The 26,454-nt window shown below is 43.2% G+C and overlaps 1 protein-coding gene across 1 annotated transcript in view; it reads right to left on the bottom strand.

Annotated features, from left to right (window-relative positions):
* The window catches only part of LOC137623149 (NAD-dependent protein deacetylase sirtuin-2-like), a 51,680-nt gene extending 29,922 nt beyond the window's left edge, over positions 1–21,758 (bottom strand). Inside the window, exons 1-2 of the mRNA XM_068353835.1 lie at positions 21,734–21,758; positions 388–519 (exon numbers count right to left, since the gene is read on the bottom strand). Of these exons, the coding sequence (XP_068209936.1) occupies positions 388–508 (121 nt within the window). The 5' untranslated portion in view covers positions 509–519; positions 21,734–21,758. The remainder of the gene's footprint in view (positions 1–387; positions 520–21,733) is intronic.
* Positions 21,759–26,454: the final 4,696 nt, after the last annotated feature.

Genomic DNA, 26,454 nt, shown 5'->3' with positions numbered 1-26,454 from the left:
ACTGGCCAGTGCGGATTAGTGATGATGGGAGATTTTCATCACATTGCTCACAGCAAACCAACCTACTATGGGTGGCCTTGACTGGTACAGGCATGCTGATCATGGCCATACGAAATCCGTTTCACCACGTTAGGGTATCCCCACAATACCATTACAGTGTACGAGCGTGTGTGATACACGTGTGGTACAACATTGTGAATAAGAGATAGGAAATATGTCAAAGAGGATACCTTCGTTATCATCTGTTTCAGTCAATTTCTGTCTCCTAGAATGTCCAACTTATCTTGCTTTATCATTCCAAAGGTTTTTCTTAAAACTAATTTACCAAGGCAAATGATACGCCCATCATTGCATAGAGAAAATTGCACACTCAGTACCGTTACTAACCTTCAGCTTCTTCCTTCTTTGATGTCGAGCCTTCATCCTTAACCGTAGCTCCTGAGGCCGTGGCTTGTTCGGTAGCAGTCGTATCCTCAGGCTTACTTGACGAAGAAGCAGAATCAGCCATCTTTAATCAGCCTGGAATAATTCACCATTGAAAATTATTGATTTCTTTGTTCCAACACCATAACATCATATCAACACTTATAAATTACTAAGAAACTTTTAAAAGACGAAAGCTTCAAACAATACAGATCGTACATACATATACCAAGGGACTTGCCCTAATTTTGGGGGGTAGCCAACATCAAACAAATGAAAAAAAGGGAAACTTTCCTCTCTACGTTCCTCCCAGACTGGCAAGGGACTCAACCGTGTTCGGCTGGTACTGCTAGGGTGCCACAGCCCACCCTCCCCCGTTATCCACCACAGATCGTAGTTTTACACAAATCCTATTGGCTTTAAAAGTGAGATCAATAAAAGCGAATCACATTACACACTTCCTCCCAGACTGGCAAGGGACTCAACCGAGTTCGGCTGATACTGCTAGGGTGCCACAGCCCACCCTCCCCCGTTATCCACCACAGATCGTAGTTTTACACAAATCCTATTGGCTTTAAAAGTGAGATCAATAAAAGCGAATCACATTACACACTTCCTCCCAGACTGGCAAGGGACTCAACCGAGTTCGGCTGATACTGCTAGGGTGCCACAGCCCACCCTCCCCCGTTATCCACCACAGATCGTAGTTTTACACAAATCCTATTGGCTTTAAAAGTGAGATCAATAAAAGCGAATCACATTACACACTTCCTCCCAGACTGGCAAGGGACTCAACCGAGTTCGGCTGGTACTTCTAGGGTGCTACAGCCCACCCTCCCCCGTTATCCACCACAGATCGTAGTATTACACAAATCCTATTGGCTTTGAAAGTGAGATCAATAAAAGCGAATCACATTACACACTTCCTCCCAGACTGGCAAGGGACTCAACCGAGTTCGGCTGATACTGCTAGGGTGCCACAGCCCACCCTCCCCCGTTATCCACCACAGATCGTAGTTTTACACAAATCCTATTGGCTTTGAAAGTGAGATCAATAAAAGCGAATCACATTACACACTTCCTCCCAGACTGGCAAGGGACTCAACCGAGTTCGGCTGATACTGCTAGGGTGCCACAGCCCACCCTCCCCCGTTATCCACCACAGATCGTAGTATTACACAAATCCTATTGGCTTTGAAAGTGAGATCAATAAAAGCGAATCACATTACACACTTCCTCCCAGACTGGCAAGGGACTCAACCGAGTTCGGCTGATACTGCTAGGGTGCCACAGCCCACCCTCCCCCGTTATCCACCACAGATCGTAGTATTACACAAATCCTATTGGCTTTGAAAGTGAGATCAATAAAAGCGAATCACATTACACACTTCCTCCCAGACTGGCAAGGGACTCAACCGAGTTCGGCTGATACTGCTAGGGTGCCACAGCCCACCCTCCCCCGTTATCCACCACAGATCGTAGTATTACACAAATCCTATTGGCTTTGAAAGTGAGATCAATAAAAGCGAATCACATTACACACTTCCTCCCAGACTGGCAAGGGACTCAACCGAGTTCGGCTGATACTGCTAGGGTGCCACAGCCCACCCTCCCCCGTTATCCACCACAGATCGTAGTATTACACAAATCCTATTGGCTTTGAAAGTGAGATCAATAAAAGCGAATCACTTTACACACTTCCTCCCAGACTGGCAAGGGACTCAACCGAGTTCGGCTGATACTGCTAGGGTGCCACAGCCCACCCTCCCCCGTTATCCACCACAGATCGTAGTTTTACACAAATCCTATTGGCTTTGAAAGTGAGATCAATAAAAGCGAATCACATTACACACTTCCTCCCAGACTGGCAAGGGACTCAACCGAGTTCGGCTGATACTGCTAGGGTGCCACAGCCCACCCTCCCCCGTTATCCACCACAGATCGTAGTTTTACACAAATCCTATTGGCTTTGAAAGTGAGATCAATAAAAGCGAATCACATTACACACTTCCTCCCAGACTGGCAAGGGACTCAACCGAGTTCGGCTGATACTGCTAGGGTGCCACAGCCCACCCTCCCCCGTTATCCACCACAGATCGTAGTTTTACACAAATCCTATTGGCTTTGAAAGTGAGATCAATAAAAGCGAATCACATTACACACTTCCTCCCAGACTGGCAAGGGACTCAACCGAGTTCGGCTGATACTGCTAGGGTGCCACAGCCCACCCTCCCCCGTTATCCACCACAGATCGTAGTATTACACAAATCCTATTGGCTTTGAAAGTGAGATCAATAAAAGCGAATCACTTTACACACTTCCTCCCAGACTGGCAAGGGACTCAACCGAGTTCGGCTGATACTGCTAGGGTGCCACAGCCCACCCTCCCCCGTTATCCACCACAGATCGTAGTTTTACACAAATCCTATTGGCTTTGAAAGTGAGATCAATAAAAGCGAATCACATTACACACTTCCTCCCAGACTGGCAAGGGACTCAACCGAGTTCGGCTGATACTGCTAGGGTGCCACAGCCCACCCTCCCCCGTTATCCACCACAGATCGTAGTATTACACAAATCCTATTGGCTTTGAAAGTGAGATCAATAAAAGCGAATCACATTACACACTTCCTCCCAGACTGGCAAGGGACTCAACCGAGTTCGGCTGATACTGCTAGGGTGCCACAGCCCACCCTCCCCCGTTATCCACCACAGATCGTAGTATTACACAAATCCTATTGGCTTTGAAAGTGAGATCAATAAAAGCGAATCACATTACACACTTCCTCCCAGACTGGCAAGGGACTCAACCGAGTTCGGCTGATACTGCTAGGGTGCCACAGCCCACCCTCCCCCGTTATCCACCACAGATCGTAGTATTACACAAATCCTATTGGCTTTGAAAGTGAGATCAATAAAAGCGAATCACATTACACACTTCCTCCCAGACTGGCAAGGGACTCAACCGAGTTCGGCTGATACTGCTAGGGTGCCACAGCCCACCCTCCCCCGTTATCCACCACAGATCGTAGTATTACACAAATCCTATTGGCTTTGAAAGTGAGATCAATAAAAGCGAATCACATTACACACTTCCTCCCAGACTGGCAAGGGACTCAACCGAGTTCGGCTGATACTGCTAGGGTGCCACAGCCCACCCTCCCCCGTTATCCACCACAGATCGTAGTATTACACAAATCCTATTGGCTTTGAAAGTGAGATCAATAAAAGCGAATCACATTACACACTTCCTCCCAGACTGGCAAGGGACTCAACCGAGTTCGGCTGATACTGCTAGGGTGCCACAGCCCACCCTCCCCCGTTATCCACCACAGATCGTAGTTTTACACAAATCCTATTGGCTTTAAAAGTGAGATCAATAAAAGCGAATCACTTTACACACTTCCTCCCAGACTGGCAAGGGACTCAACCGAGTTCGGCTGATACTGCTAGGGTGCCACAGCCCACCCTCCCCCGTTATCCACCACAGATCGTAGTTTTACACAAATCCTATTGGCTTTGAAAGTGAGATCAATAAAAGCGAATCACATTACACACTTCCTCCCAGACTGGCAAGGGACTCAACCGAGTTCGGCTGATACTGCTAGGGTGCCACAGCCCACCCTCCCCCGTTATCCACCACAGATCGTAGTATTACACAAATCCTATTGGCTTTGAAAGTGAGATCAATAAAAGCGAATCACATTACACACTTCCTCCCAGACTGGCAAGGGACTCAACCGAGTTCGGCTGATACTGCTAGGGTGCCACAGCCCACCCTCCCCCGTTATCCACCACAGATCGTAGTATTACACAAATCCTATTGGCTTTGAAAGTGAGATCAATAAAAGCGAATCACATTACACACTTCCTCCCAGACTGGCAAGGGACTCAACCGAGTTCGGCTGATACTGCTAGGGTGCCACAGCCCACCCTCCCCCGTTATCCACCACAGATCGTAGTTTTACACAAATCCTATTGGCTTTAAAAGTGAGATCAATAAAAGCGAATCACTTTACACACTTCCTCCCAGACTGGCAAGGGACTCAACCGAGTTCGGCTGATACTGCTAGGGTGCCACAGCCCACCCTCCCCCGTTATCCACCACAGATCGTAGTATTACACAAATCCTATTGGCTTTGAAAGTGAGATCAATAAAAGCGAATCACATTACACACTTCCTCCCAGACTGGCAAGGGACTCAACCGAGTTCGGCTGATACTGCTAGGGTGCCACAGCCCACCCTCCCCCGTTATCCACCACAGATCGTAGTATTACACAAATCCTATTGGCTTTGAAAGTGAGATCAATAAAAGCGAATCACATTACACACTTCCTCCCAGACTGGCAAGGGACTCAACCGAGTTCGGCTGATACTGCTAGGGTGCCACAGCCCACCCTCCCCCGTTATCCACCACAGATCGTAGTTTTACACAAATCCTATTGGCTTTAAAAGTGAGATCAATAAAAGCGAATCACTTTACACACTTCCTCCCAGACTGGCAAGGGACTCAACCGAGTTCGGCTGATACTGCTAGGGTGCCACAGCCCACCCTCCCCCGTTATCCACCACAGATCGTAGTTTTACACAAATCCTATTGGCTTTGAAAGCGAGATCAATAAAAGCTAATCCAATTACACAGATAAACAGGATGCTGAAGTAAAACATTGACACCTACCAATACCTAACCTAACTAAAGTATATTGCCTTAGGTTACAATAGAACAAACATATGAAATGAAATATACCATAGACTTTGCAAGTGTTTATCACAATCTTTAAAGACGTGAGTAATTTAATTTCATTATCCCTAACCCTGCATCTGATAAATATTAGGAACCAAAGTGGCAGACCAGATATTATGGGTCGTGAAAGACAAAACAGAATAGCATCAATTATCATCATCATCTCCTACTCCTATTGACGCAAAGGGCCTCGGTTAGATTTCGCCAATCGTCTCTATCTTGAGCTTTTAATACAATACTTCTCAATTCATCATCTCCTACTTCATGCTTCATAGTCCTTACCCATGTATGCCTGGGTCTTCCGACTCTTCTAGTGCCTTGTGGAGCCCAGTTAAAAGTTTGGTGAAGTAATCTCCCTTGGAGAGTGTGAAAAACATGACCAAACCATCTCCATCTACCCATCACTATGATCTTATACATATATGGCACTCAAGTTATATCTATCATAGTTTCATTTCTAAACCTGTCCTGCCATTTAACTCCCAATATGTCAATAGCAATAGGGAATTATGCTCTGCTTCAAAAATTAAGTAAAACAAAAAATGGATCTCGTAAAACAAACTGAGATGAAAAATATGAAGATATATTTTAATAAATTAGTATTCTCATATATGAAATATGTTATTTTTATTACTAAAATAAATTTTTGAATATACTTACCCGATGATCATGTAGCTGTCAACTCCGTTGCCCGACAGAAATCTACGGTCGGGATACGCCAGCGATCGCTTATACAGGTGGGGGTGTACTCACCAGCGCCATCTGTAGTCAGGTACTCCAGTACTTCTTGTCAACAAGACCTCAATTTTCTCCTCGGTCCACTGGTTCTCTATGGGGAGGAAGGGCGGGTCATTTAAATCATGATCATCGGGTAAGTATATTCAAAAATTTATTTTAGTAATAAAAATAACATTTTTCAATATTAATCTTACCCGATGATCATGTAGCTGATTCACACCCAGGGTGGTGGGTGGAGACCAGTATACATGTTAACAAAGAAGCTAAGTATCCCGTATTTCATTTTTATTAGTTATTCAAAATAACAATAAAAAACAAATAAGTACCTGGTAAGGAAGTCGACTTGAACCATTACTCTGCCTTTAATAAGTACGTCTTCCTTACTGAGCGTAGCGGTCCTCTTAGGATGCTGAACGACTCTTAGGTGGCTAAAGTATAAAGGGCTGCAACCCATACTAAAGGACCTCATCATAACCTCTAACCTAGGCGCTTCTCAAGAAAGAATTGACCACCCGCCAAATCAACCAGGATGCGGAAGGCTTCTTAGCCGACCGTACAACCCAAAAACAACAATACTGTAAAAGCAATCAAGAGAAAGATTAAAAAAGGTTATGGGATTATGGGAATGTAGTGGCTGAGCCCTCACCTACTACTGCACTCGCTGCTACGAATGGTCCCAGGGTGTAGCAGTTCTCGTAAAGAGACTGGACATCTTTGAGATAGAATGATGCGAACACTGACTTGCTTCTCCAATAGGTTGCATCCATAACACTCTGCAGAGAACGGTTCTGTTTGAAGGCCACTGAAGTAGCCACAGCTCTCACTTCATGTGTCCTTACCTTCAGTAAAGCAAGGTCTTCTTCCTTCATATGAGAATGAGCTTCTCTAATCAGAAGCCTGATGTAGTAAGAAACTGCGTTCTTAGACATTGGTAGCGAAGGCTTCTTAACCGCACACCATAAGGCTTCTGATTGTCCTCGTAAAGGTTTTGACCTTTTCAGATAGTACCTAAGAGCTCTGACTGGGCAAAGTACTCTCTCCAGCTCGTTACCCACCAAGTTAGATAGGCTAGGGATCTCGAACGATTTAGGCCAAGGACGTGAAGGAAGCTGGTTTTAGCCAAAAAAACCGAGCTGCAAGGAACACGTAGCCGTTTCCGATGTGAAACCTATGTTCCTGCTGAAGGCGTGGATCTCACTTACTCTCTTAGCTGTTGCTAGGCATACTAGGAAAAGAGTTTTTAATGTGAGATCCTTGAAAGAGGCTGATTGTAGCGGTTCAAATCTAGATGACATCAGGAACCTTAGGACCACGTCTAGATTCCAGCCTGGAGTGGACAACCGACGTTCCTTAGAGGTCTCAAAAGACCTAAGGATGTCCTGCAGATCTTTGTTGGAGGAAAGATCCAAGCCTCTGTGGCGGAAAACCGCTGCCAACATACTTCTATAACCCTTGATCGTAGGAGCTGATAGGGATCTAACGTTCCTTAGATGTAACAGGAAGTCAGCAATTTGGGTTACAGTGGTACTGGTAGAGGAAACTGCATTGGCCCTGCACCAGCTTCGGAAGACTTCCCACTTAGATTGATAGACTCTGCGAGTGGATATCCTCCTTGCTCTGGCAATCGCTCTGGCTGCCTCCTTCGAAAAGCCTCTAGCTCTTGAGAGTCTTTCGATAGTCTGAAGGCAGTCAGACGAAGAGCGTGGAGGCTTGGGTGTACCTTCTTGACGTGAGGTTGACGCAGAAGGTCCACTCTTAGAGGGAGAGTCCTGGGAACGTCGACCAGCCATTGCAGTACCTCTGTGAACCATTCTCTTGCGGGCCAGAGGGGAGCAACCAACGTCAGCCGTGTCCCTTTGTGAGAGACGAACTTCTGAAGAACCCTGTTGATGATCTTGAACGGCGGGAATGCATACAGGTCGAGATGGGACCAATCCAGCAGAAAGGCATCCACGTGAACTGCTGCCGGGTCTGGAATCGGGGAACAGTACAATGGGAGCCTCTTGGTCATCGAGGTAGCGAACAGATCTAGTGTTGGCTGACCCCACAGGGCCCAAAGTCTGTTGCAAACGTTCTTGTGAAGGGTCCACTCTGTGGGGATGACTTGACCCTTCCGGCTGAGGCGATCTGCCATGACATTCATATCGCCCTGAATGAACCTCGTTGCCAGCGTGAGCTTTCGACTTTTTGACCAAATGAGGAGGTCCCTTGCGATCTCGAACAGCTTCCTCGAATGAGTCCCTCCCTGCTTGGAGATGTACGCCAAGGCTGTGGTGTTGTCGGAGTTCACCTCCACCACCTTGTTTAGCTGGAGGGACTTGAAGTTCATTAAGGCCAGATGAACCGCCAACAACTCCTTGCAATTGATATGAAGCGTTTTCTGTTCCTGATTCCATATCCCCGAGCATTCCTGTCCGTCCAATGTCGCGCCCCAGCCCGAGTCTGATGCGTCCGAGAAGAGATGATGGTCGGGGGTCTGAACAGCTAACGAAAGACCTTCCTTGAGAAGAATGCTGTTCTTCCACCACGTTAGAGTAGCCCTCATCTCTTTGGAAACAGGAATTGAGACCGTCTCGAGCGTCATATCCTTGTTCCAGTGAGCTGCCAGATGGTACTGAAGGGGGCGGAGGTGGAGTCTCCCTAACTCGATGAACAGGGCTAGCGATGAAAGAGTCCCTGTTAGACTCATCCACTGCCTCACCGAGCATCGGTTCCTCCTCAGCATGCTCAGGATGCACTCCAGGGCTTGGTTGATTCTTGGGGCCGACGGAAAAGCCCGAAAAGCTCGACTCTGAATCTCCATACCCAGGTAAACGATGGACTGGGAAGGAACGAGCTGGGACTTCTCTAAATTGACCAGGAGGCCCAGTTCCTTGGTCAGATCCATAGTCCATCTGAGACTCTCCAGACAGCGACGACTTGTGGGAGCTCTTAAAAGCCAGTCGTCTAAATAAAGGGAGGGGTTGGGAGTCTGGATGGATGGGAACGTGAAAGTAGGCATCTTTCAGATCTAACGAGACCATCCAGTCCTCCTGCCTGACCGCTGCTAGGACCGACTTCGTCGTCTCCATTGTGAACGTCTGCTTGGTGACATAAGCATTGAGCGTACTGACGTCCAGCACCGGTCTCCAACCTCCTGTCTTCTTGGCCACCAGGAAGAGACGGTTGTAAAAGCCCGGGGATTGATGGTCCCGAACTATCACCACTGCCTCCTTCTGTAGCAGGAGCGACACCTCTTGTTGTAACGCTAGCCTCTTGTCCTTCTCCTTGTAGTTGGGAGAGAGGTTGATGGGAGAAGTGGTCATAGGGGGATTGCGGCAGAACGGAATTCTGTATCCCTCCCTTAGCCACTTGACAGACTGAGCGTCTGCACCTCTGCTCTCCCAGGCTTGCCAGAAGGTCTTGAGTCTGGCTCCTACAGCTGTCTGGAGAGGAAGGAAGTCAAAGCTTGCTTTTCGTGGACTTGGCACCCTTCTTTGACTTGCCCCGTTGACTGTCTGCACGGGTACTTCCTCTACTGGAGGCTCTACCACGAAAGGGCGGAATGAACCTAGTAGCAGGTGTATCAGCAACAGGGGTGCGGTAAGATCTAGGCACGGAAGGTAAGGTTTTCGCCTTACGTGCTGAAGAAGCCATGAGGTCATGTGTATCCTTCTGGATAAGAGCCGCAGCCATCCCCTTGATTAACTCCTCCGGAAACAGGAACTTGGAGAGAGGAGCAAACAGTAACTCTGACCTCTGGCAAGGGGTGATACCAGTCGATAAGTAGGTGCATAGATGTTCCCTTTTCTTGAGGACTCCTGAGACAAAAATAGCCGCAAGTTCGCCAGAACCATCGCGAACTGCTTTGTCCATACTGGACATGATCAGCATGGCCGCGTCTTTGTCAGAAGGAGCAGTCTTCCTGCTTAAGGCTCCTAGACTCCAATCGAGGAAGTTAAAAATTTCGAAGGCGCGAAAGACTCCCTTCATCAAGTGGTCCAGATCTGAAAAGGACCAGCAGACCTTCGAGCGTCTCATAGCCGACCTGCGGGGAGAGTCAAACCAAACTTGAGAAGTCGGCCTGGGCAGAGGCAGGAACCCCCAAGCCAGGTTCCTCTCCCGTGGCATACCAGACGCCCGACTTAGAAGCAAGCTTAGGAGGAGGAAACACAAAAGAGGTCCTTCCCAGTTGCTGCTTGGACTGCAACCAATCCCCTAAAACCCTCAAAGCTCTCCTTGATGATCTGGCGAGGACAAGCTTGGTGTAGGCAGGCGTAGTAGACTGCATGCCCAGAGAAAACTCAGAGGGAGGAGAACGAGGGGTTGCAGACACGAAGTGTTCAGGGTACAACTCTCTGAACAGAGCCAGGACCTTGCGAAAGTCTAAGGAAGGCGGCGAAGACTTGTGTCCTTCCACCTCAGATGGAGGATCATCCAGATGGGCAGCTTCATCCTCAGAAACCTCATCGCCTGAGAGTTGAGTAGCGAGAGGTAAAGGCAGAGTGGCAGGCTGAATGGCTGAATCCTGCAGAACGGGTTGTAAGGCATGAGGCTCATGCTGCATGGCATGCGGCTCAAGCTGCATGGGATGAGGCTCATGCTGCATAGAATGCGGCTGCTGCATGGTATGAGGCTCGTGCTGCATGGGTTGAGGAGGATGCCTCATAGCATGAGGCTCCTGCCTCAAGGGTTGAGGAGGTTGCTGCATAGCATGAGGCTCCTGCCTCAAGGGTGGAGGAGGTTGCCGCATAGCTTGAGGCTCCTGCCTCAGGGGTTGAGGAGGTTGTCGCATAGCATGAGGCTCCTGCCTCATGGGTTGAGGAGGTTGCCGCATAGTGCTGGAACCTGGCAACTCCCGATGCGGCTGCATCTGACAGGGAGGACTGCGTAAAGGTGGAGGAGCGCTCGCAGGAGGAGGGGTGCTAACCTTCTCTGCCTGATACTCCTGCATCAAAGCCGCAAGCTGAGACTGCATAGTCTGCAGCATTGACCACTTGGGGTCCAAAGTGGTTGGAGCAGAGGCCTGTTGAGGCACCACTCTACCTCTCTTGGGAGGTGTGCAGTCATCAGATGACTGCGGCGAGTCCGAACTGGCCCAGTGGCTACACCTGGGCCGTTGGACTAGCTCGGAAGGGACCTTACGTTTGAGAGGTCGTGAGACCTGGGTCCACCGTTTCCTCCTGGAAACCTCTTCCGCAGACGAGGAATTTAAGGGCTCATTCGTCTGGGAGTGGAAGTGACGATCTCTATCAGATACGCCCGCAACCACTGAGGATACAACTGTGCGCCGATCAAGGCCTGCCGAACCCTTTTGTCCTTCGACGTTGCTTCTCCCCTGGGCTTGGGAGCTTGCAAGAGATCCCGGACTGGGAGGACGACTGGCACGCACAGAAGTATCCTCATGCGCAACACTGACACTGACACTATGCACAGCACTGGCACTAACACTTCCCACTGCACTCTTCACTTTAAGCTCCTTGACATCTGCCAAGAGAAGATTGTGGTCACTAACTAACGACTCCACCTTATCACCAAGAGCCTGAATGGCACGCAACATATCCGTCATATCAGGCTGAGCACTCGTAGCAGGTTCGGGGGTCACCACCACAGGGGAAGGAAAAGGTTGAGGGACATGGGGAGAGGAATAAACAAAAGAGCGAGAAGAACTCCTCCTAACTCTCTCCTTCTCTAACCTAGTTGTATATTTGAGGAATTCATTAAATTCGAATTCCGAAAGCCCCGCACATTCCCCACATCGATCTTCCAATTGACAGGATTTTCCCCTACAATCGGAACAAAGGGTGTGAGGATCAACAGAGGCCTTCGGAAGACGCCTATTACAAGTCCTAACACTACATCGCCTATATTTAGGAGCTTGAGAGTGGTCGGACATCTTGAATTAGGGAACAGTCAAGGGGGAATTCCAAAGTAAAGCAAAGATCGTTAACCAATAAGTCAAATTAAATCCAAAAGCTATCTAAGCTAAGGGAAAAGCTTCCTGTACAGCGAAGGCTAAATTTTAGAGCAAATACTTCACCAAAACCGTGAACAAAAGACTCCAAAATCAACAGCGTATCCATGTAGGTCTTGCCGGCGGCACGACAGAGGAAAAATTGAGGTCTTGTTGACAAGAAGTACTGGAGTACCTGACCACAGATGGCGCTGGTGAGTACACCCCCACCTGTATAAGCGATCGCTGGCGTATCCCGACCGTAGATTTCTGTCGGGCAACGGAGTTGACAGCTACATGATCATCGGGTAAGATTAATATTGAAAAACTTAGTTTATAATAGGCAATCTGTGGCAGCAGCATCTTCCAGATGAGGAATGAGAATTCCAAGATTCCTAAATTTGATCTTTCTCAAAAGAAGGACTTTCCGGATGCTGTGTTTAACCCTTTTACGCCCAGGCTATTTGGAAATTTCCAACCCTTAACCCCCAGGGGTTATTTTTTTCCCAGCACATTTTGCAGTTTTATTTTTTTTAAATTGCTCTAACAGCCTTAATTTTTGTCATAGAGAGGTCAGGTTGGTCTCATTCTCTTGGAAAATGCCTGAATTTTCTCAAAAAATTATCAAAAACATGAAAAAAAAAAATGTATAGCATTTTTTTGCAAGGACGTACTGGTACGTCCATGGGGGTAACGGGATGGCTTTTGTGAAACGTACCAGTACGTCCATTGGGGATAAAAGGGTTAAAATTATGCCAACATCACCATTCATCTTGAATACTAACAAGGTTTATACTGTCCTTTTGAAAGCTCAAATGCCTCAAACTCAAAGTAAGAACTCTCAGTATCTGAAAAAATTCTCCCAAATCAAAATATGATTGTTATTGAGGATAAAAATAAGCATGAAACCACTTCTAAAAAGTTAAGTTTGAAACAGTAGTGGCTCACGAGTCTGAAATGGAATACAGTAAGGTCTTCCTTGTTCGATGACTGAACTATTAGAGTTGGTACAGCAAAGACTGGAGAAGTCAAGAGGCAAGAGGAAAGCTTTCGTCTCCTGGCTATAAAACATGATACGTTAGATAGATCAATACTCGGTGATTTTTTTAAATTATGAAATACAGAAGGTACTGAACTTACAAACACAAATCCAACTGAAAATAACAAAGATGAGATAAAGAAATATTGTAATATGTTATTTTCATTAGTAAAATAAATTTTTGAATATACTTACCCGATAATCATGTAGCTGTCAACTCCGTTGCCCGACAGAATTCTACGGAAGGGATACGCCAGCGATCGCTATACAAGAGGGGGGTGTACTCACAAGCGCCACCTGTGGCCAGGTACTGCAGTACTTCTTGTTGACACCACTTCAATTTTTCCTCGGTCCACTGGTTCTATGGGGAGGAAGGGTGGGTCAATTAAATCATGATTATCGGGTAAGTATATTCAAAAATTTATTTTACTAATGAAAATAACATTTTTCAATATTAAACTTACCCGATAATCATGTAGCTGATTCACACCCAGGGAGGTGGGTGAAAACCAGTGTACATGTATATCAAGAAGCTAAGTATCCCGTATTTCATATTATCAGTTATTCAAAATAACAATGAAATTACAAGTACCTGGTAAGGAAGTCGACTTGAGCCATTACTCTGCCTTAAATAAGTTCGTCTTCCTTACTGAGCGCAGCGTTCCTCTTAGGAGGCTGAAAAACTCTAAGGTGCTGAAGTATCAAGGGCTGCAACCCATACTAAAGGACCTCATCACAACCTTTAACCTCGGCGCTTCTCAAGAAAGAATTAACCACCCGCCAAATCAACAAGGATGTGGAAGGCTTCTTAGCCGACCGTACAACCCATAAAAAGTATTCAGGAGAAAGGTTAAAAGGTTATGGGATTATGGGAATGTAGTGGCTGAGCCCTCGCCTACTACTGCATTCGTTGCTACGAATGGTCCCAGGGTGTAGTACTCGTAAAGAGACTGGACATCTTTGAGATAGAATGATGCGAACACTGAATTGCTTCTCCAATAGGTTGCATCCATAACACTCTGCAGAGAATGGCTCTGTTTGAAGGCCACTGAAGTAGCCACAGCTCTCACTTCATGTGTCCTTACCTTCAGCAAAGCAAGGTCTTCTTCCTTCAGATGAGAATGTGCTTCTCTAATCAGAAGCCTGAATAGTAAGAAACTGAGTTCTTAGAACTTGGAAAAGAAGGTTTCTTGATAGCACACCATAAGGCTTCTGATTGTCCTCGTAAAGGTTAAGACCTTTTTAGATAGTACCTAAGAGCTCTAACTGGGCAAAGTACTCTCTCCAGTTCATTCCCCACCAAGTTGGACAAGCTTGGGATCTCGAACGACTTAGGCCAAGGACGTGAAGGAAGCTCGTTTAGCAAAAACCGAGCTGCAAGGAACATGTAGCCGTTTCAGATGTGAAAACAATGATCCTACTGAAGGTGTGGATCTCACTTACTCTTTTAGCTGTTGTCAAGCACACGAGGAAAAGAGTTTTTAATGTGAGGTCCTAAAAAGAGGCTGATTGGAGAGGTTCAAATCTTGATGACATAAGGAACCTTAGGACCACGTCTAGATTCCAGCCTGGAGTAGACAACCGACGTTCCTTTGAGGTCTCAAAAGACCTAGGGAGGTCCTGTAGATCTTTGTTGGTGGAAAGATCCAAGCCTCTGTGGCGGAAAACCGCTGCCAACATACTTCTGTAACCCTTGATCGTAGGAGCTGAAAGGGATCTTACTTTCCTTAGATATAACAGGAAGTCAGCAATCTGGGTTACAGTGGTACTGGTTGAGGAAACTGCATTGGTCTTGTACCAGCTACGGAAGACTTCCCCTTGAGACTGATAGATTCTGAGATTGGATGTTCTCCTTGCTTTGGCAATCGCTCTGGCTGCCTCCTTCGAAAAGCCCCTAGCTCTTGAGAGTCTTTCGAAAGTCTGAAGGCAGTCAGACGAAGAGCGTGGAGGTTTGGGTGTACCTTCTTTACGTGAGGTAGACGTAGAAGGTTCACTCCTAGAGGAAGAGTCCTGGGAATGTCGACCAGCCATTGCAGTACCTCTAAGAACCATTCTCTCGCGGGCCAGAGCGGAGCCAACCAACGTCAGCCGTGTCCCTTTGCGAGAGGAGAACTTCTGAAGTACCCTGTTGACAATCTTGAACGGCGGGAATGCATACAGGTCGAGATGGAACCAATCCAGCAGAAAAGCATCCACGTAAACTGCTGCTGGGTCTGGAATCGGAGAACAATACAACAGGAGTCTCTAGGTTATCGAGGTAGCGAACAGACCTATGGTTGGCTGACCCCACAGGGCCCAAAGTCTGCTGCAAACATTCTTGTGAAGGGTCCACTCTGTGGGGATGACCTGACCCTTCCGGCTGAGGTGATCTGCCATGACATTCATACCGCCCTGAATGAACCTCGTTACCAGCGTGAGCTTTCGATCTTTAGACCAGATGAGGAGGTCCCTTGCGATCTAGAACAACTTCACGAAAGAGTCCCTCCCTGCTTGAAGATGTAAGCCAGGGCTGTGGTGTTGTTAGAGTCCACCTCCACCACTTTGTTAAGCTGGAGGGACTTGAAGTTTATCAAGGCCAGAAGAACCGCCAACAACTCCTTGCAATTGATGTGAAGTGTCCTTTGTTCCTGATTCCATGTTCCCGAGCATTCCTGTCCGTCCAAAGTCGCACCCCAGCCCGTGTCTGATGCGTCCGAGAGGAGAAGGCGGTCGGGTTTCTGAACAGCCAAAGATAGACTTCCTTGAGAAGAAAGCTGTTCTTACACCACGCGAGAGAAGACCTCCTCTCTTCGGAAACAGGAACTGAGACCGTCTCTAGCATCATGTCCTTTATCCAGTGAGCAGCTAGATGATACTGAAGGGGGGGAGGTGGAGTCTCCCTAACACGATGAACAGGGCCAGCGATGAAAGTGTCCCTGTTAGACTCATCCACTACCTGACTGAGCATCGGTTCCTTCTCAGCATGCTCTGGATGCATTCTAGGGCTTGGTTGATCCTTGGGGCCGACGGAAAAGCCCGAAAAGCTCGACTCTGAAGATCCATACCCAGGGAGACAATGGTCTGGGATGGGACGAGCTGAGACTCCTCAAAATTGACCAGGAGGCCCAGTTCCTTGGTCAGATCCATAGTCCATCTGAGAATCTCCAGACAGCGACGACTTGTGGGAGCTCTTAAAAGCCAGTCGTCTGACGGAGCCGGACACAAGATCATGGTACTGCTGCACAGTCTGTGAACTGTCAACCATGGGGAAGCGAGGAAGTACAGTGACAACCCGAAGCTGTCTAGACTGTCTGGGTCGTACAGACAACTCCTTATCGGGTTGCTGAGGTTGCCGCACTGCGTCACAACAAGTCACTTCTGCTGTTTGTTGAACGTCTTCCCAGTGACACACTGACTCCGTAAACAAAAAAAAAAATCCTCTAACAAGGACTAAGCTTGGACTGCATGTCTTGCAACAAAGCTCAAGGTCTATGGGAGCAGGTGTGGTAACAGACGGGGTTAGCGACTGAAGTGGAACCATTACCTTCCCTGGGAGCATGTTATGCTTAAATAAAAGTCCATAGGAGGCTACGCAGCTAAAGGCTCCTCTCCAAATGACAGAGTCCTCAAGGGAATATCAGAAGGAGGGAGAAAAGCACTTTCTCATCTACAGGGACCATATCCGAGAAAAGCTAAGTTCTCTCAGTGAGGGTTTCACTGGTGCAAAAGCAGCAGACTAGAAGGCAACGTTATGAAACTGCTTGACAGTCTAGTGAGTTGGCAACAACCAAAGATGTGTGACTGAGAAGCATGCGGTAAGGTATGCAGAGCATGTTGTATGCAGAGCATGCTGTATGCAGAGCATGCTGTATGCAGAGCATGCTGTATGCAGAGCATGCTGTAAGGTAAGCAGAGCGTGTTGCATGGCGTGTAACATTTCTCAGAAATTCCATGACCAGTGCTAGAGTGAGTAATATCGCATACCGTCCATTGAAAGTGCACGTGCCGAGGGAATTGATTTAGACTGTTTTGTTGATGAATTTGATAGCCGGCATGATAATCGTAGAATTAAGCTACACTAAATGTACTATAATCTACTTCACCTCAGGAAAGGGAAACTCGCCCTGTTGGCAACACTGCATTACTTCATGCATGCTTGCATGGGGTTTAATATCAACATAATATTACCTTACATTCATAACTCATGATTCATTTTTGTTTAGAAGATATTTTGCCATATTTTGCGATTTGTTAAAAATATATTGCAAGGAATACATATATATTTTTATATAAGTAATACAAATAACCTCCATTATCATAATGTTTGTGTAGGCATACATGTATATGATTACAAATGCAAGTTATGAAAGTAATGAGGTGTTATTATTGTCATTTGTTATTCCCAAGTTGAATGGGAAGAAGCTCAAGTTGAGGAAAAAGTGGCAGATGCATGCGTTGAGGTGGCTGACTCATAGCATGAGGTTGCTGCCTCAAGAGTTGCGCTTGCTGTAAGGGTTGCGGATGCGCAGTAGCAGGTTCCTGAGGAACGAGTTAAGGTTCCTGAGGTGTGAGCTGCGAGAGTTGTGGTCGCTGCAGCGAGTGCTGAGGTGGCTGCCTCATTGATGGAAGAGGTTGTCGTACCTCAAGAGATTGTTGCCTCGCTGGTGGAACCGCAAGCGGAAGCGGAGGAAGTAAGGCATAAGACTCCTGCTCCCATTGCTGAGGTTGCCTTAAGGAAGGTTAAGGTTGCTGCACAACGCTGGTAACTGGCAACTCAGAACGCGGTAAGGTAGCCTGAGGAACCTCAACTTCGTACGCCTGGCAGACTGAACTGCGGTGAGGCGGAGCTCTCGCAGGAGGAGGCGGAGGTTGCTGCACACCGCTGGTAACTGGCAACTCAGAACGCGGTAAGGTAGCCTGAGGAACCTCAACTTCGTACGCCTGGCAGACTGGACTGCGGAGAGGCGGAGCGTTCGCAGGAGGAGGTGTAACCTTCTCAGCCTGAAACTCACGCATTAAGACCGCAAGCTGCGACTGCATGGACTGCAGCAAAGTCGTCTTGGGATCAACAGACGATAAAGTCTGTTGAGGCAAAGCCTTAATAGAAGATGAGGTCTGTTGAGGCATCGCCTTACCTCTCTTAGGAGGTGTGCAGTCACCTGATGACTGAGGAGAGTCAGAGCTAACCCAATGACTGCATCCGGGTTGTTGAACTCTAACTTCGTACGTCTGGCATAGGTCTGGACTTTACGTTTAAGAGGTCTTGAGACCTGAGACCAGCATTTTCTCCCCGAAATTTCTTCTGCAGACGAGCAAAATAAGGGCTCAATCGTCTGCGGGTGGGAGTGACGGTCTCTGTAAGACACGCCCGCAACCACCGAGGATACTTCTGTGCGCCGATCAAGGCCTGCCGAACCCTTTTGCCCTTCGACATTGCTTCTCCCCTGGGCTTGGGAGCTTGCAAGAGGTCCCGGACTGGGAGGACGACTGGCACGCACAGAAGTACCCTCACGCACAACACTGACACACTTTGCGCTAATCACTTATCACTTTTGATTTTCTGTTTGCACTTATTTCACTGAACTCGAAACTTTAAGTGGTTTGTACCTGAAACACGCAATTCTATCCTTTCTCAAAAGTTAGTAATTGCGAAAACAGAATTACAATGTAACAGAAAAATCTAATGAAAGATAAATAATTCAGTGGCTGGAAAGAGACTAAACAGAAACGTTTACCTTCTTCCCCTAAAGAGACTAGGGAGAAGAGCAAAAACGATAACAACGTTACTCGCTTGAACGAAACGTTTATCCTCCTCTTTCTCCCTCCGTCTCTATCTCTCTCTCTCTCTCTCTCTCTCTTGACTTAGAACCTGAGAGAAGAGCCCAATCATATATATCGTTAAAACATATTATTGTTAAAGGAAAAAACTGAAATATTTCCCAAAATGAAAAGTTCCTTTATTAGAATTAAAACCATTAAGTTAAGAAAGAATGAACAAAACGCTAGACACGGTTACTCTTACTGCAACGTGACACCGTGAAAATTCTCTCTCTATCGTAACGATAGAGCGCAAGTTGAACGTTCTGAACGTCAACAACTGCAGAGACAAAACAAAACGTTAGTTCAACTTTGAAAACAGTACGAGACTATCAAAGAAATTCTTTCAAAAACATTAAAATAGCATAATATGTTAACAGGTAAAACCGAAATGACGGGCTCAATGTTAATTAACTTCGGTACCAAGAAAAGACCGCCTACTATTAGGAAAGGTCGAATATAAACAAATATAAAAATTAATTTTAATAAGTTTATAATAAAATAAATCTATAACTTTTGTTAAGCAAAATTAAGAAAGAGAGTCTATACTCTCTTAGACACCAACACTTCCGTCTAAGGGAAGGGTCGGCCATTTAAAGGTGAAAGAGAGTTCATACTCTCTTCGTCACCATAATTAATCAAATTAATTCCAAAAGTTAGCTAAGCTAATAATAAAACTTCCTGAATAGCGAAAGCTGAAATCTTAGAGCAATACTTCACCAAAAACCGTGAACAAGACTCCAAAATTATAAGCATATCCATGAACGTCTTGCCGGAAGCACGACAGAGGAAAAATTGAAGTGGTGTCAACAAGAAGTACTGCAGTACCTGGCCACAGGTGGCGCTTGTGAGTACACCCCCCTCTTGTATAGCGATCGCTGGCGTATCCCTTCCGTAGAATTCTGTCGGGCAACGGAGTTGACAGCTACATGATTAACGGGTAAGTTTAATATTGAAAAAAAACAATATTATATAAATTATTACAGCAAGCAAAACAACATTTCTAATAACTTGATATCTATTTCATAAGAAAGCTGACTATTTGTTGACTTTTAGAAACTGGAAATCATATTATTATTATTATTATTATTATTATTACTAGCCAAGCTACAACCATAGTTGGAAAAGCAAGATGCTATAAGCCCAAGGGCTCCAATATGGAAAAATAGCCCAGTGAGGAAAGGAAATAAGGAAATAAATAAATGATGAGAATAAATTAACAACATATTATTCTAAAAACAGTAACAGCGTCAAAACAGATATGTCCTATATAAACTATTAACAACGTCAAAAATAGATAATTCATATATATACTATAAAAAGACTCATGTCAGCCTGGTCAACATAAAAATATTAGGCATAGAATTCAGGTTAGACCAAAATTTAACAAAATTGGACTTACAAAAAGCTTCTTGGAGCCAATTAAGTTTGTTAAGTTGAGGCTCTTTTGTATGACAGCGTATTGTAACTCACTGCTTTGGAATTCTACTGTATTTTGACGTCACAATTCAACCGATCAAAATGACTCGACAGTAGAATTCTCAACAATATAGTCCGGATTAATCACCGGAGGTACAGTTGGCTTCATTAATTCCAGTACATTTCATGGAAAGATAAAGACGTTTGTGTACCGGAATTAATGAAGAAAAGAAGAAGATAATAGGAAACGTGCTGTTCAAGAAAGAAGGAATAGAGAAAAGAATATATCTATCAAATGTGGAAAAAAAGAGAGAAGAAAATAAAAGAATTAGAATAAAGAAGGAAAAAGAGAGAGAAGAAAATAAAAGAATTAGAATAAAGAAGAAAACCAAGAAGGTGCCGATGGAAAGGCGAATCCCTCCGCCCAACAACTGAACTGAACTGAACTGAATTGTACCAAAATCAGTTTTCTACTTGGGTCCCGCCTAATTTGATAATAGAGAGGTAAATCTATCAATTATACTAAAGCTACAACAATAGGATTACAAACTAGGTGAGCCAACGTCACACTTCGAAGGGCCACAGTAGTTATGTACAGTAATAGCCTTACAAATAAAGTACGGTATATACAGGTACGTAATAAATATCGACTTGTGGATTCAAAAGCCTTGCTGGAACCTTTAGTGTAGTTTGTAGATTAGCGGACGCACCCTCTATACTAAATTTTTTTTAATGAGGTGCATTTGCACCGACTCGCAGCAATGCCCATTTAACTCGGAAAAGTTTCCTGATCGATAATTGGTTGGACTAGATAACGCTAACCAATCAGCAATCAGGAAACTTTTCAGAGCTAAAAGGGGCACCGCTGCGAGTCAGTGCAAATGCGCCTCATTAAAAAAATTAGTATAGTTAGTCAGAGCAGAGGTAATTTGGGGGTGTGTGGGGAGAATTAGGGCCCCCTTGGTAAAGACATGTCGATGAAGGTTAGGTGGTTATATTTCGGTAGAGTCCCCCATAGCCTTTACCGCTTGCCCGCACATAGCTCGATATTTTTCTTTTTTCGCGAGCAGAACGAGAGCACGGCGGAGCAAAAACCACTAGATTTCGGTGATATTTTAATTGTCCTTATTGATTTTTGCTCGCGACGAATGAAAAACATCAAGCTCCTATGTACTGGCAAGCGGTAATAGCTGGGTAGGACTCTACTGAAATATTACCGCTGTTTTAAAGCAGCGAAGTTTTTCCCGTCTGTAACTATAATAAAACCCTCTAGGCACTTATAGAATAAATTACTCGCAAATTTAACGAAAATAAGTTGCATTACACATATCAAACTGATATATATTTAATAATTTGAAAAAGCTACTGATATATCCCTTAAAAATGAGAAAGGCTGCTAATATATATTTAAAAAGGTAAAATTATTAAAAATAATCGAAAATATTCCCAGAACCTCGAAAGCTCCTAGAGACAAACAAGTTAAAATGGAGCAAATAATGATTGATTCTCTAAAATATTGATTTAAACAGCATAATGGAATACTTAGAATTATTTTAAAATCATCCTGATTGTAATTACATTTTTATAAAAGGAATTACAGTACATTATCAAAAAAGATAAACAATTATGACGATTACTTACTTGGGCCACGTGTAGATGCAAGTGTTGGGGGCGTTTAGTTCATATATATTTTTATTTTTAGTGTTTATATCTAAAAAACATACTATTAATCATATATATATATATATATATATATATATAGAGAGAGAGAGAGAGAGAGAGAGAGAGAGAGAGAGAGAGAGAGAGAGAGAGAGAGAGAGAGAGAGAGAGAGAGAGAGAGAGACTTGTATGTATCCTCATATTTCAAATTATTCTAAATCATACTGGTCATATAAATACAATATGTTGCATTTATTCAATGTGAAATACAATTTTGCATTAGTAAGGAGAGAATAAAATACATATTTAATATATTTATCATATTATATTTGCTACTGTTTCAGTTCAACTGAATTTTAAACAAAGAGGTCACATGAAAAAATCTTTCAAGGCCAACTACATATTACTCGTAACAGCTCTCAGGAAATGTCTTTGCTTTCATTTGCTTATTATATACATTAATTCAATAAATTATAATTATATTTAATCTATAATTGTATATAATAGGTTAAAAGGAGACACTAACTATGAGAACTAATTATAAACTAACAACGGAATATGGAACGACTCCAGTAATTATTGTATTTGCAGATTTATTTCGATTTCTGTGGCATTTCCTAAACCTTGTAAACGGTTTTATAATTTTAATAAACACACACATACATACACACACACACACACACACACACACACACATATATATATATATATATATATATATATATATATATATATATATATATATATATATATATATATATATATATATGCTTACATACACTTGGGTACACTGTTCCATCTTATTTCACCTTGTTTTCTTTATTATATTTTTTAGTTTATATATAAAAGATATTGTTTAATGTTGCAACTGTTAAAATATTTTATTTTGATTGTTTATTGATTATCTTGTAGTTTATTGACTTCCTTTCCTCGTTGGGCTATTTTTTCCTGTTGGAGCCCTTGGGCTTGCAGCATCTTGCTTTTCCAACCAGGGTTGTAACTTAGCTTGAAATAATAATAATAATAATAATAATAATAATAATAATAATAATAATAATAATACATAATGTGTGTACACACCAGACTAAGTTCTCCAAGTGTCTTTGTAAATGAAGATCTCGACTTATCCCTTAAGGCTGGCTTACACACAGATAGTTCACACGGCAATGGGCCAAAGGAATGCTACAGATTTTGATTCCATTTTCATACTCGTCCTCATCCAATGTCTAAATCATCTCAAACGTTTCAGATTTTGGTCTGAAAATGCGAGTTACAATTACTTACGATAACCTCTCTTTTGCCAAAGATCTGGTCCTCAATTCTATCATTTTATCCATCATGAATTGTGTGTCAGAACTTTAAGCTGTTCTGGAGTGAAGATACGGGAATAATTCACTGCCACTCTTTAGTGTGTTTACTTAGAAATTTAAAAGCTATGTTATATATTACATGTCTTCCCTTAGGTACCAAGTTTTATAGTCGAGTCTAAAGACAGTTCGTTAGGGCGACAATTTCTACAAGAGATTGCTCCATTTGAGGATTCAAATGTACGTTTCCTTGGGCATTTACAAATTATCTTTAATAGATAAAATAGCTGTGGTAGAGGAATGAAAATTAAATAAAAAAATACTAATAAAGATCAATCTCCATAAGTGAAGTAAAGTTAAGTTTCAGGTTTAAAAAGCAACCAAGGAAATTGTGTACAAGTATCAGTCTGTTCTTTGGAGCAGATTGTGGGTTAAAACTTGTGCATTTCTAAACATTCTCTCCCATTAACCTATGAAATTATATCTCTGTTAATTGCTCTTCAGGTGAAAGTACTACTCATTTAGTACCAACGCTACAAAGAGCCATGAACACAATTGACACTAGAAAAGTATTATGAGAGTTCAAACCTCCGCTACGACAGCTTATTTCTTGAAACCAGCTTGCCTTTTCCAAAATCTATTTAGACCGTAGGCATATTTGAAATCTCTGTGAGAACCATGTGCGAACTTATGGTCAAGGTTAGGGTTAATTCAGTCAACCTTTTGTTCTACCTTGACATTTGACCTAGGACTTTCAAAATTGAATCACTCCCACGTCTCAACATGACAATTAATCCCTGCAAGTTTTACTACTCTAAAATTAAATTGTGTCCAGGAAGTTGTTCACAAACAAACACAGACAAAAAGTGCAAAAACATAATCTCCTATCAACTTTGTTGGCGGAGGTAAAAATGTGTTTATCTTTACAAATCATAGCCACATTATATGATCACTTCTGAATATCATACATGGGATTGTACCACCTTTTGGGCATTACTTTTGGCTGAAGCACATGACTGTCAATACCTTTGATGAATTGTAAACACTTTACCACCTTGAAAACAAAAACTTTTACTAAATCAATGAATCACATTAATTATGGCAAACAATATTGTTTGCCTTTACTTATATGCATGTTCTGTACATGTATATTGTACATTTCTTAACTTCACATATAGGCCAATTTAACTTATTGGACTATATCTATGAATTTGGCACATTTGGCCTATAGTCTAGGGTCTGGGATGCCAGTCAGCTCTAAGGTAGGCTAAAAAATGAAATCAAGTGTTAAAAGCATAATGCCTACACAATATGACATTCCCAGACCCATCTTAAGGGTTAAAAGAAATACAATCGGAGGCTTACACAATAACTGATGTACAGCCGTTTTAACTCTCAGTTGGTTACACTTCTCTATATAAACACACAAGGCAAAAATTCAATTTCTAATTTAGAGGATTAAGAAAATCCCATTCATGATCTAAGATCTTTTATTTCATACAAGAGCATCCAGCTAACAGAGATCTGCAGACAGATACTCATGGCTAGAGATGAAATAAATATATTTAGCGACAAAACATAACAAAAAGTTCTGCATTCATCAGTTCTCTAAGAGACAGCTTTTACAAGAGTCCTTCATTTCTAATGTGTTGTTATCCTGAGTTGTTTACATACAACCTAATTCATATTCTTTCAATATTACACAGTAATTATAAACATACCGTACAATAAATTGTACTACAATAAACACTTTACCTGGGTTCCTTGGTCGATGGATTTTAACTTAACCCTCTGAAGATCCGAAGATGGATTTCGGCGTCGTTTGTTCATAAAATTATAAATGCTGTATATAGAAAATCTATCTAGCATCCCAGTGAAATGTTTAATTTTTGTCTAACTTTATTTCTTAGTTATGACACAAAACAACAGCTTAAGTAGGTCGACAAAAGACGTTATTGGTGTCAATCAAAAAAAAAGTTTGCAAATCATGAACCTATCAGCGATCATGTCCTGGCTGGGATCAACAGAGGGTTAGCTTGTTTTAAATACTCTCAATAACAAACAACTTTGCAGTGCTTTTACAAACAAGTGCATTCTTTTCAAAATCAGTGCAAATATATTTATTCATTATCCATACCTCAGATAAAGCAAGTTAAAGTTATGATTATAATCTGTAATTCTTTTCTTGGAAATAAAGAAGATAGGAATGCCACAGGTAATTACAAAATAATCTCATTCATTTTTCTAACAAGTGGTAACATCCAGATATCAGACAGTGATATGAAAGAAAATGACAAAAACCAATTAAGAATACGTAGATTTACCATAATCCTAGAAAAAGGGCTGCCTCGTATGGCAGTCGCTAACATATCCTCAATATGACTAGGTTGGAAACACATCTAAACTGACAAACACACCGCTTGGCAGACACAGAATCAAGAGAAATGAGCATATATTACATAGGTCAAGACATGGACTCGTACCAAACCTTTCATCTTAAAACTAAGCAGATAAGTATTGTATAAAAATTTGCATTGGCAAATTTGCATCCATACGCAATAAGGGACCAGCAGTGACTCAAAATGGAACAAAGCTTTAGCTGTGAATGATTGTCATCAATTTATAACCCATGAAAAATGTTCAAAGGCTTTGAGTTGCAAATGCACGGCTCTAAAAGTAAGATCATTTACGAATGTACATAATTTCTTTCTAGATATTCAATCACCTCCTCTCGCCTAAAATTGCCGTTTCTCGCTTGAAGAAAATGTCCACGGGACCAACACCTTCCGACAATCTCAGACTAAATGCACAGCTCTAAAAGTAAGATCATTTACGAATGTACATAATTTCTTTATAGATATTCAATCACCTCCTCTCGTCTAAAATTGCCGTTTTTCGCTTGAAGAAAATGTCAACGGGACCAACACCTTTCGACAATCTCAGCTCTAAAAGTAAGATCATTTACGAATGTACATAATTTCTTTACAGATATTTAATCACCTCCTCTTATCTAAAATTGCCGTTTTTCGCTTGAACTAAATGTCCACGGGACCAACAACTTTCGACAAACTCAAGACTACATACACAGCTCTATAAGTAAGATAAAATTCAAATGTACACAATTTCTTTTTTGAAATTTAATCACCTTCTCCGACCTTAAACTGCCAATATTTTGCTTGAACAAAATGTTCACAGATCAAAAAACTTCAGGCAGACATTGTTCATATGTGTGACTTAAAATTATATTTTGTAGTGTTAACTGAAACAAGTTTAAGGACAAAAATACTGCATAATCTATGCAAATCTGTGTACAGTAAACACTGGCTTAAAAGGAGCCAGTCATCAGTAAATAATATCAATGTTATTTCACAAGAATTGGAAACAAAACAGATCACA

Source organism: Palaemon carinicauda, chromosome 30 (assembly GCF_036898095.1).
Source record: "Palaemon carinicauda isolate YSFRI2023 chromosome 30, ASM3689809v2, whole genome shotgun sequence".
Taxonomy (NCBI): Eukaryota; Metazoa; Arthropoda; class Malacostraca; order Decapoda; family Palaemonidae; genus Palaemon; species Palaemon carinicauda.
The sequence above is the reverse complement of the archived record's forward strand: the minus strand, read 5'-3'. Positions and strand labels throughout refer to the sequence as shown.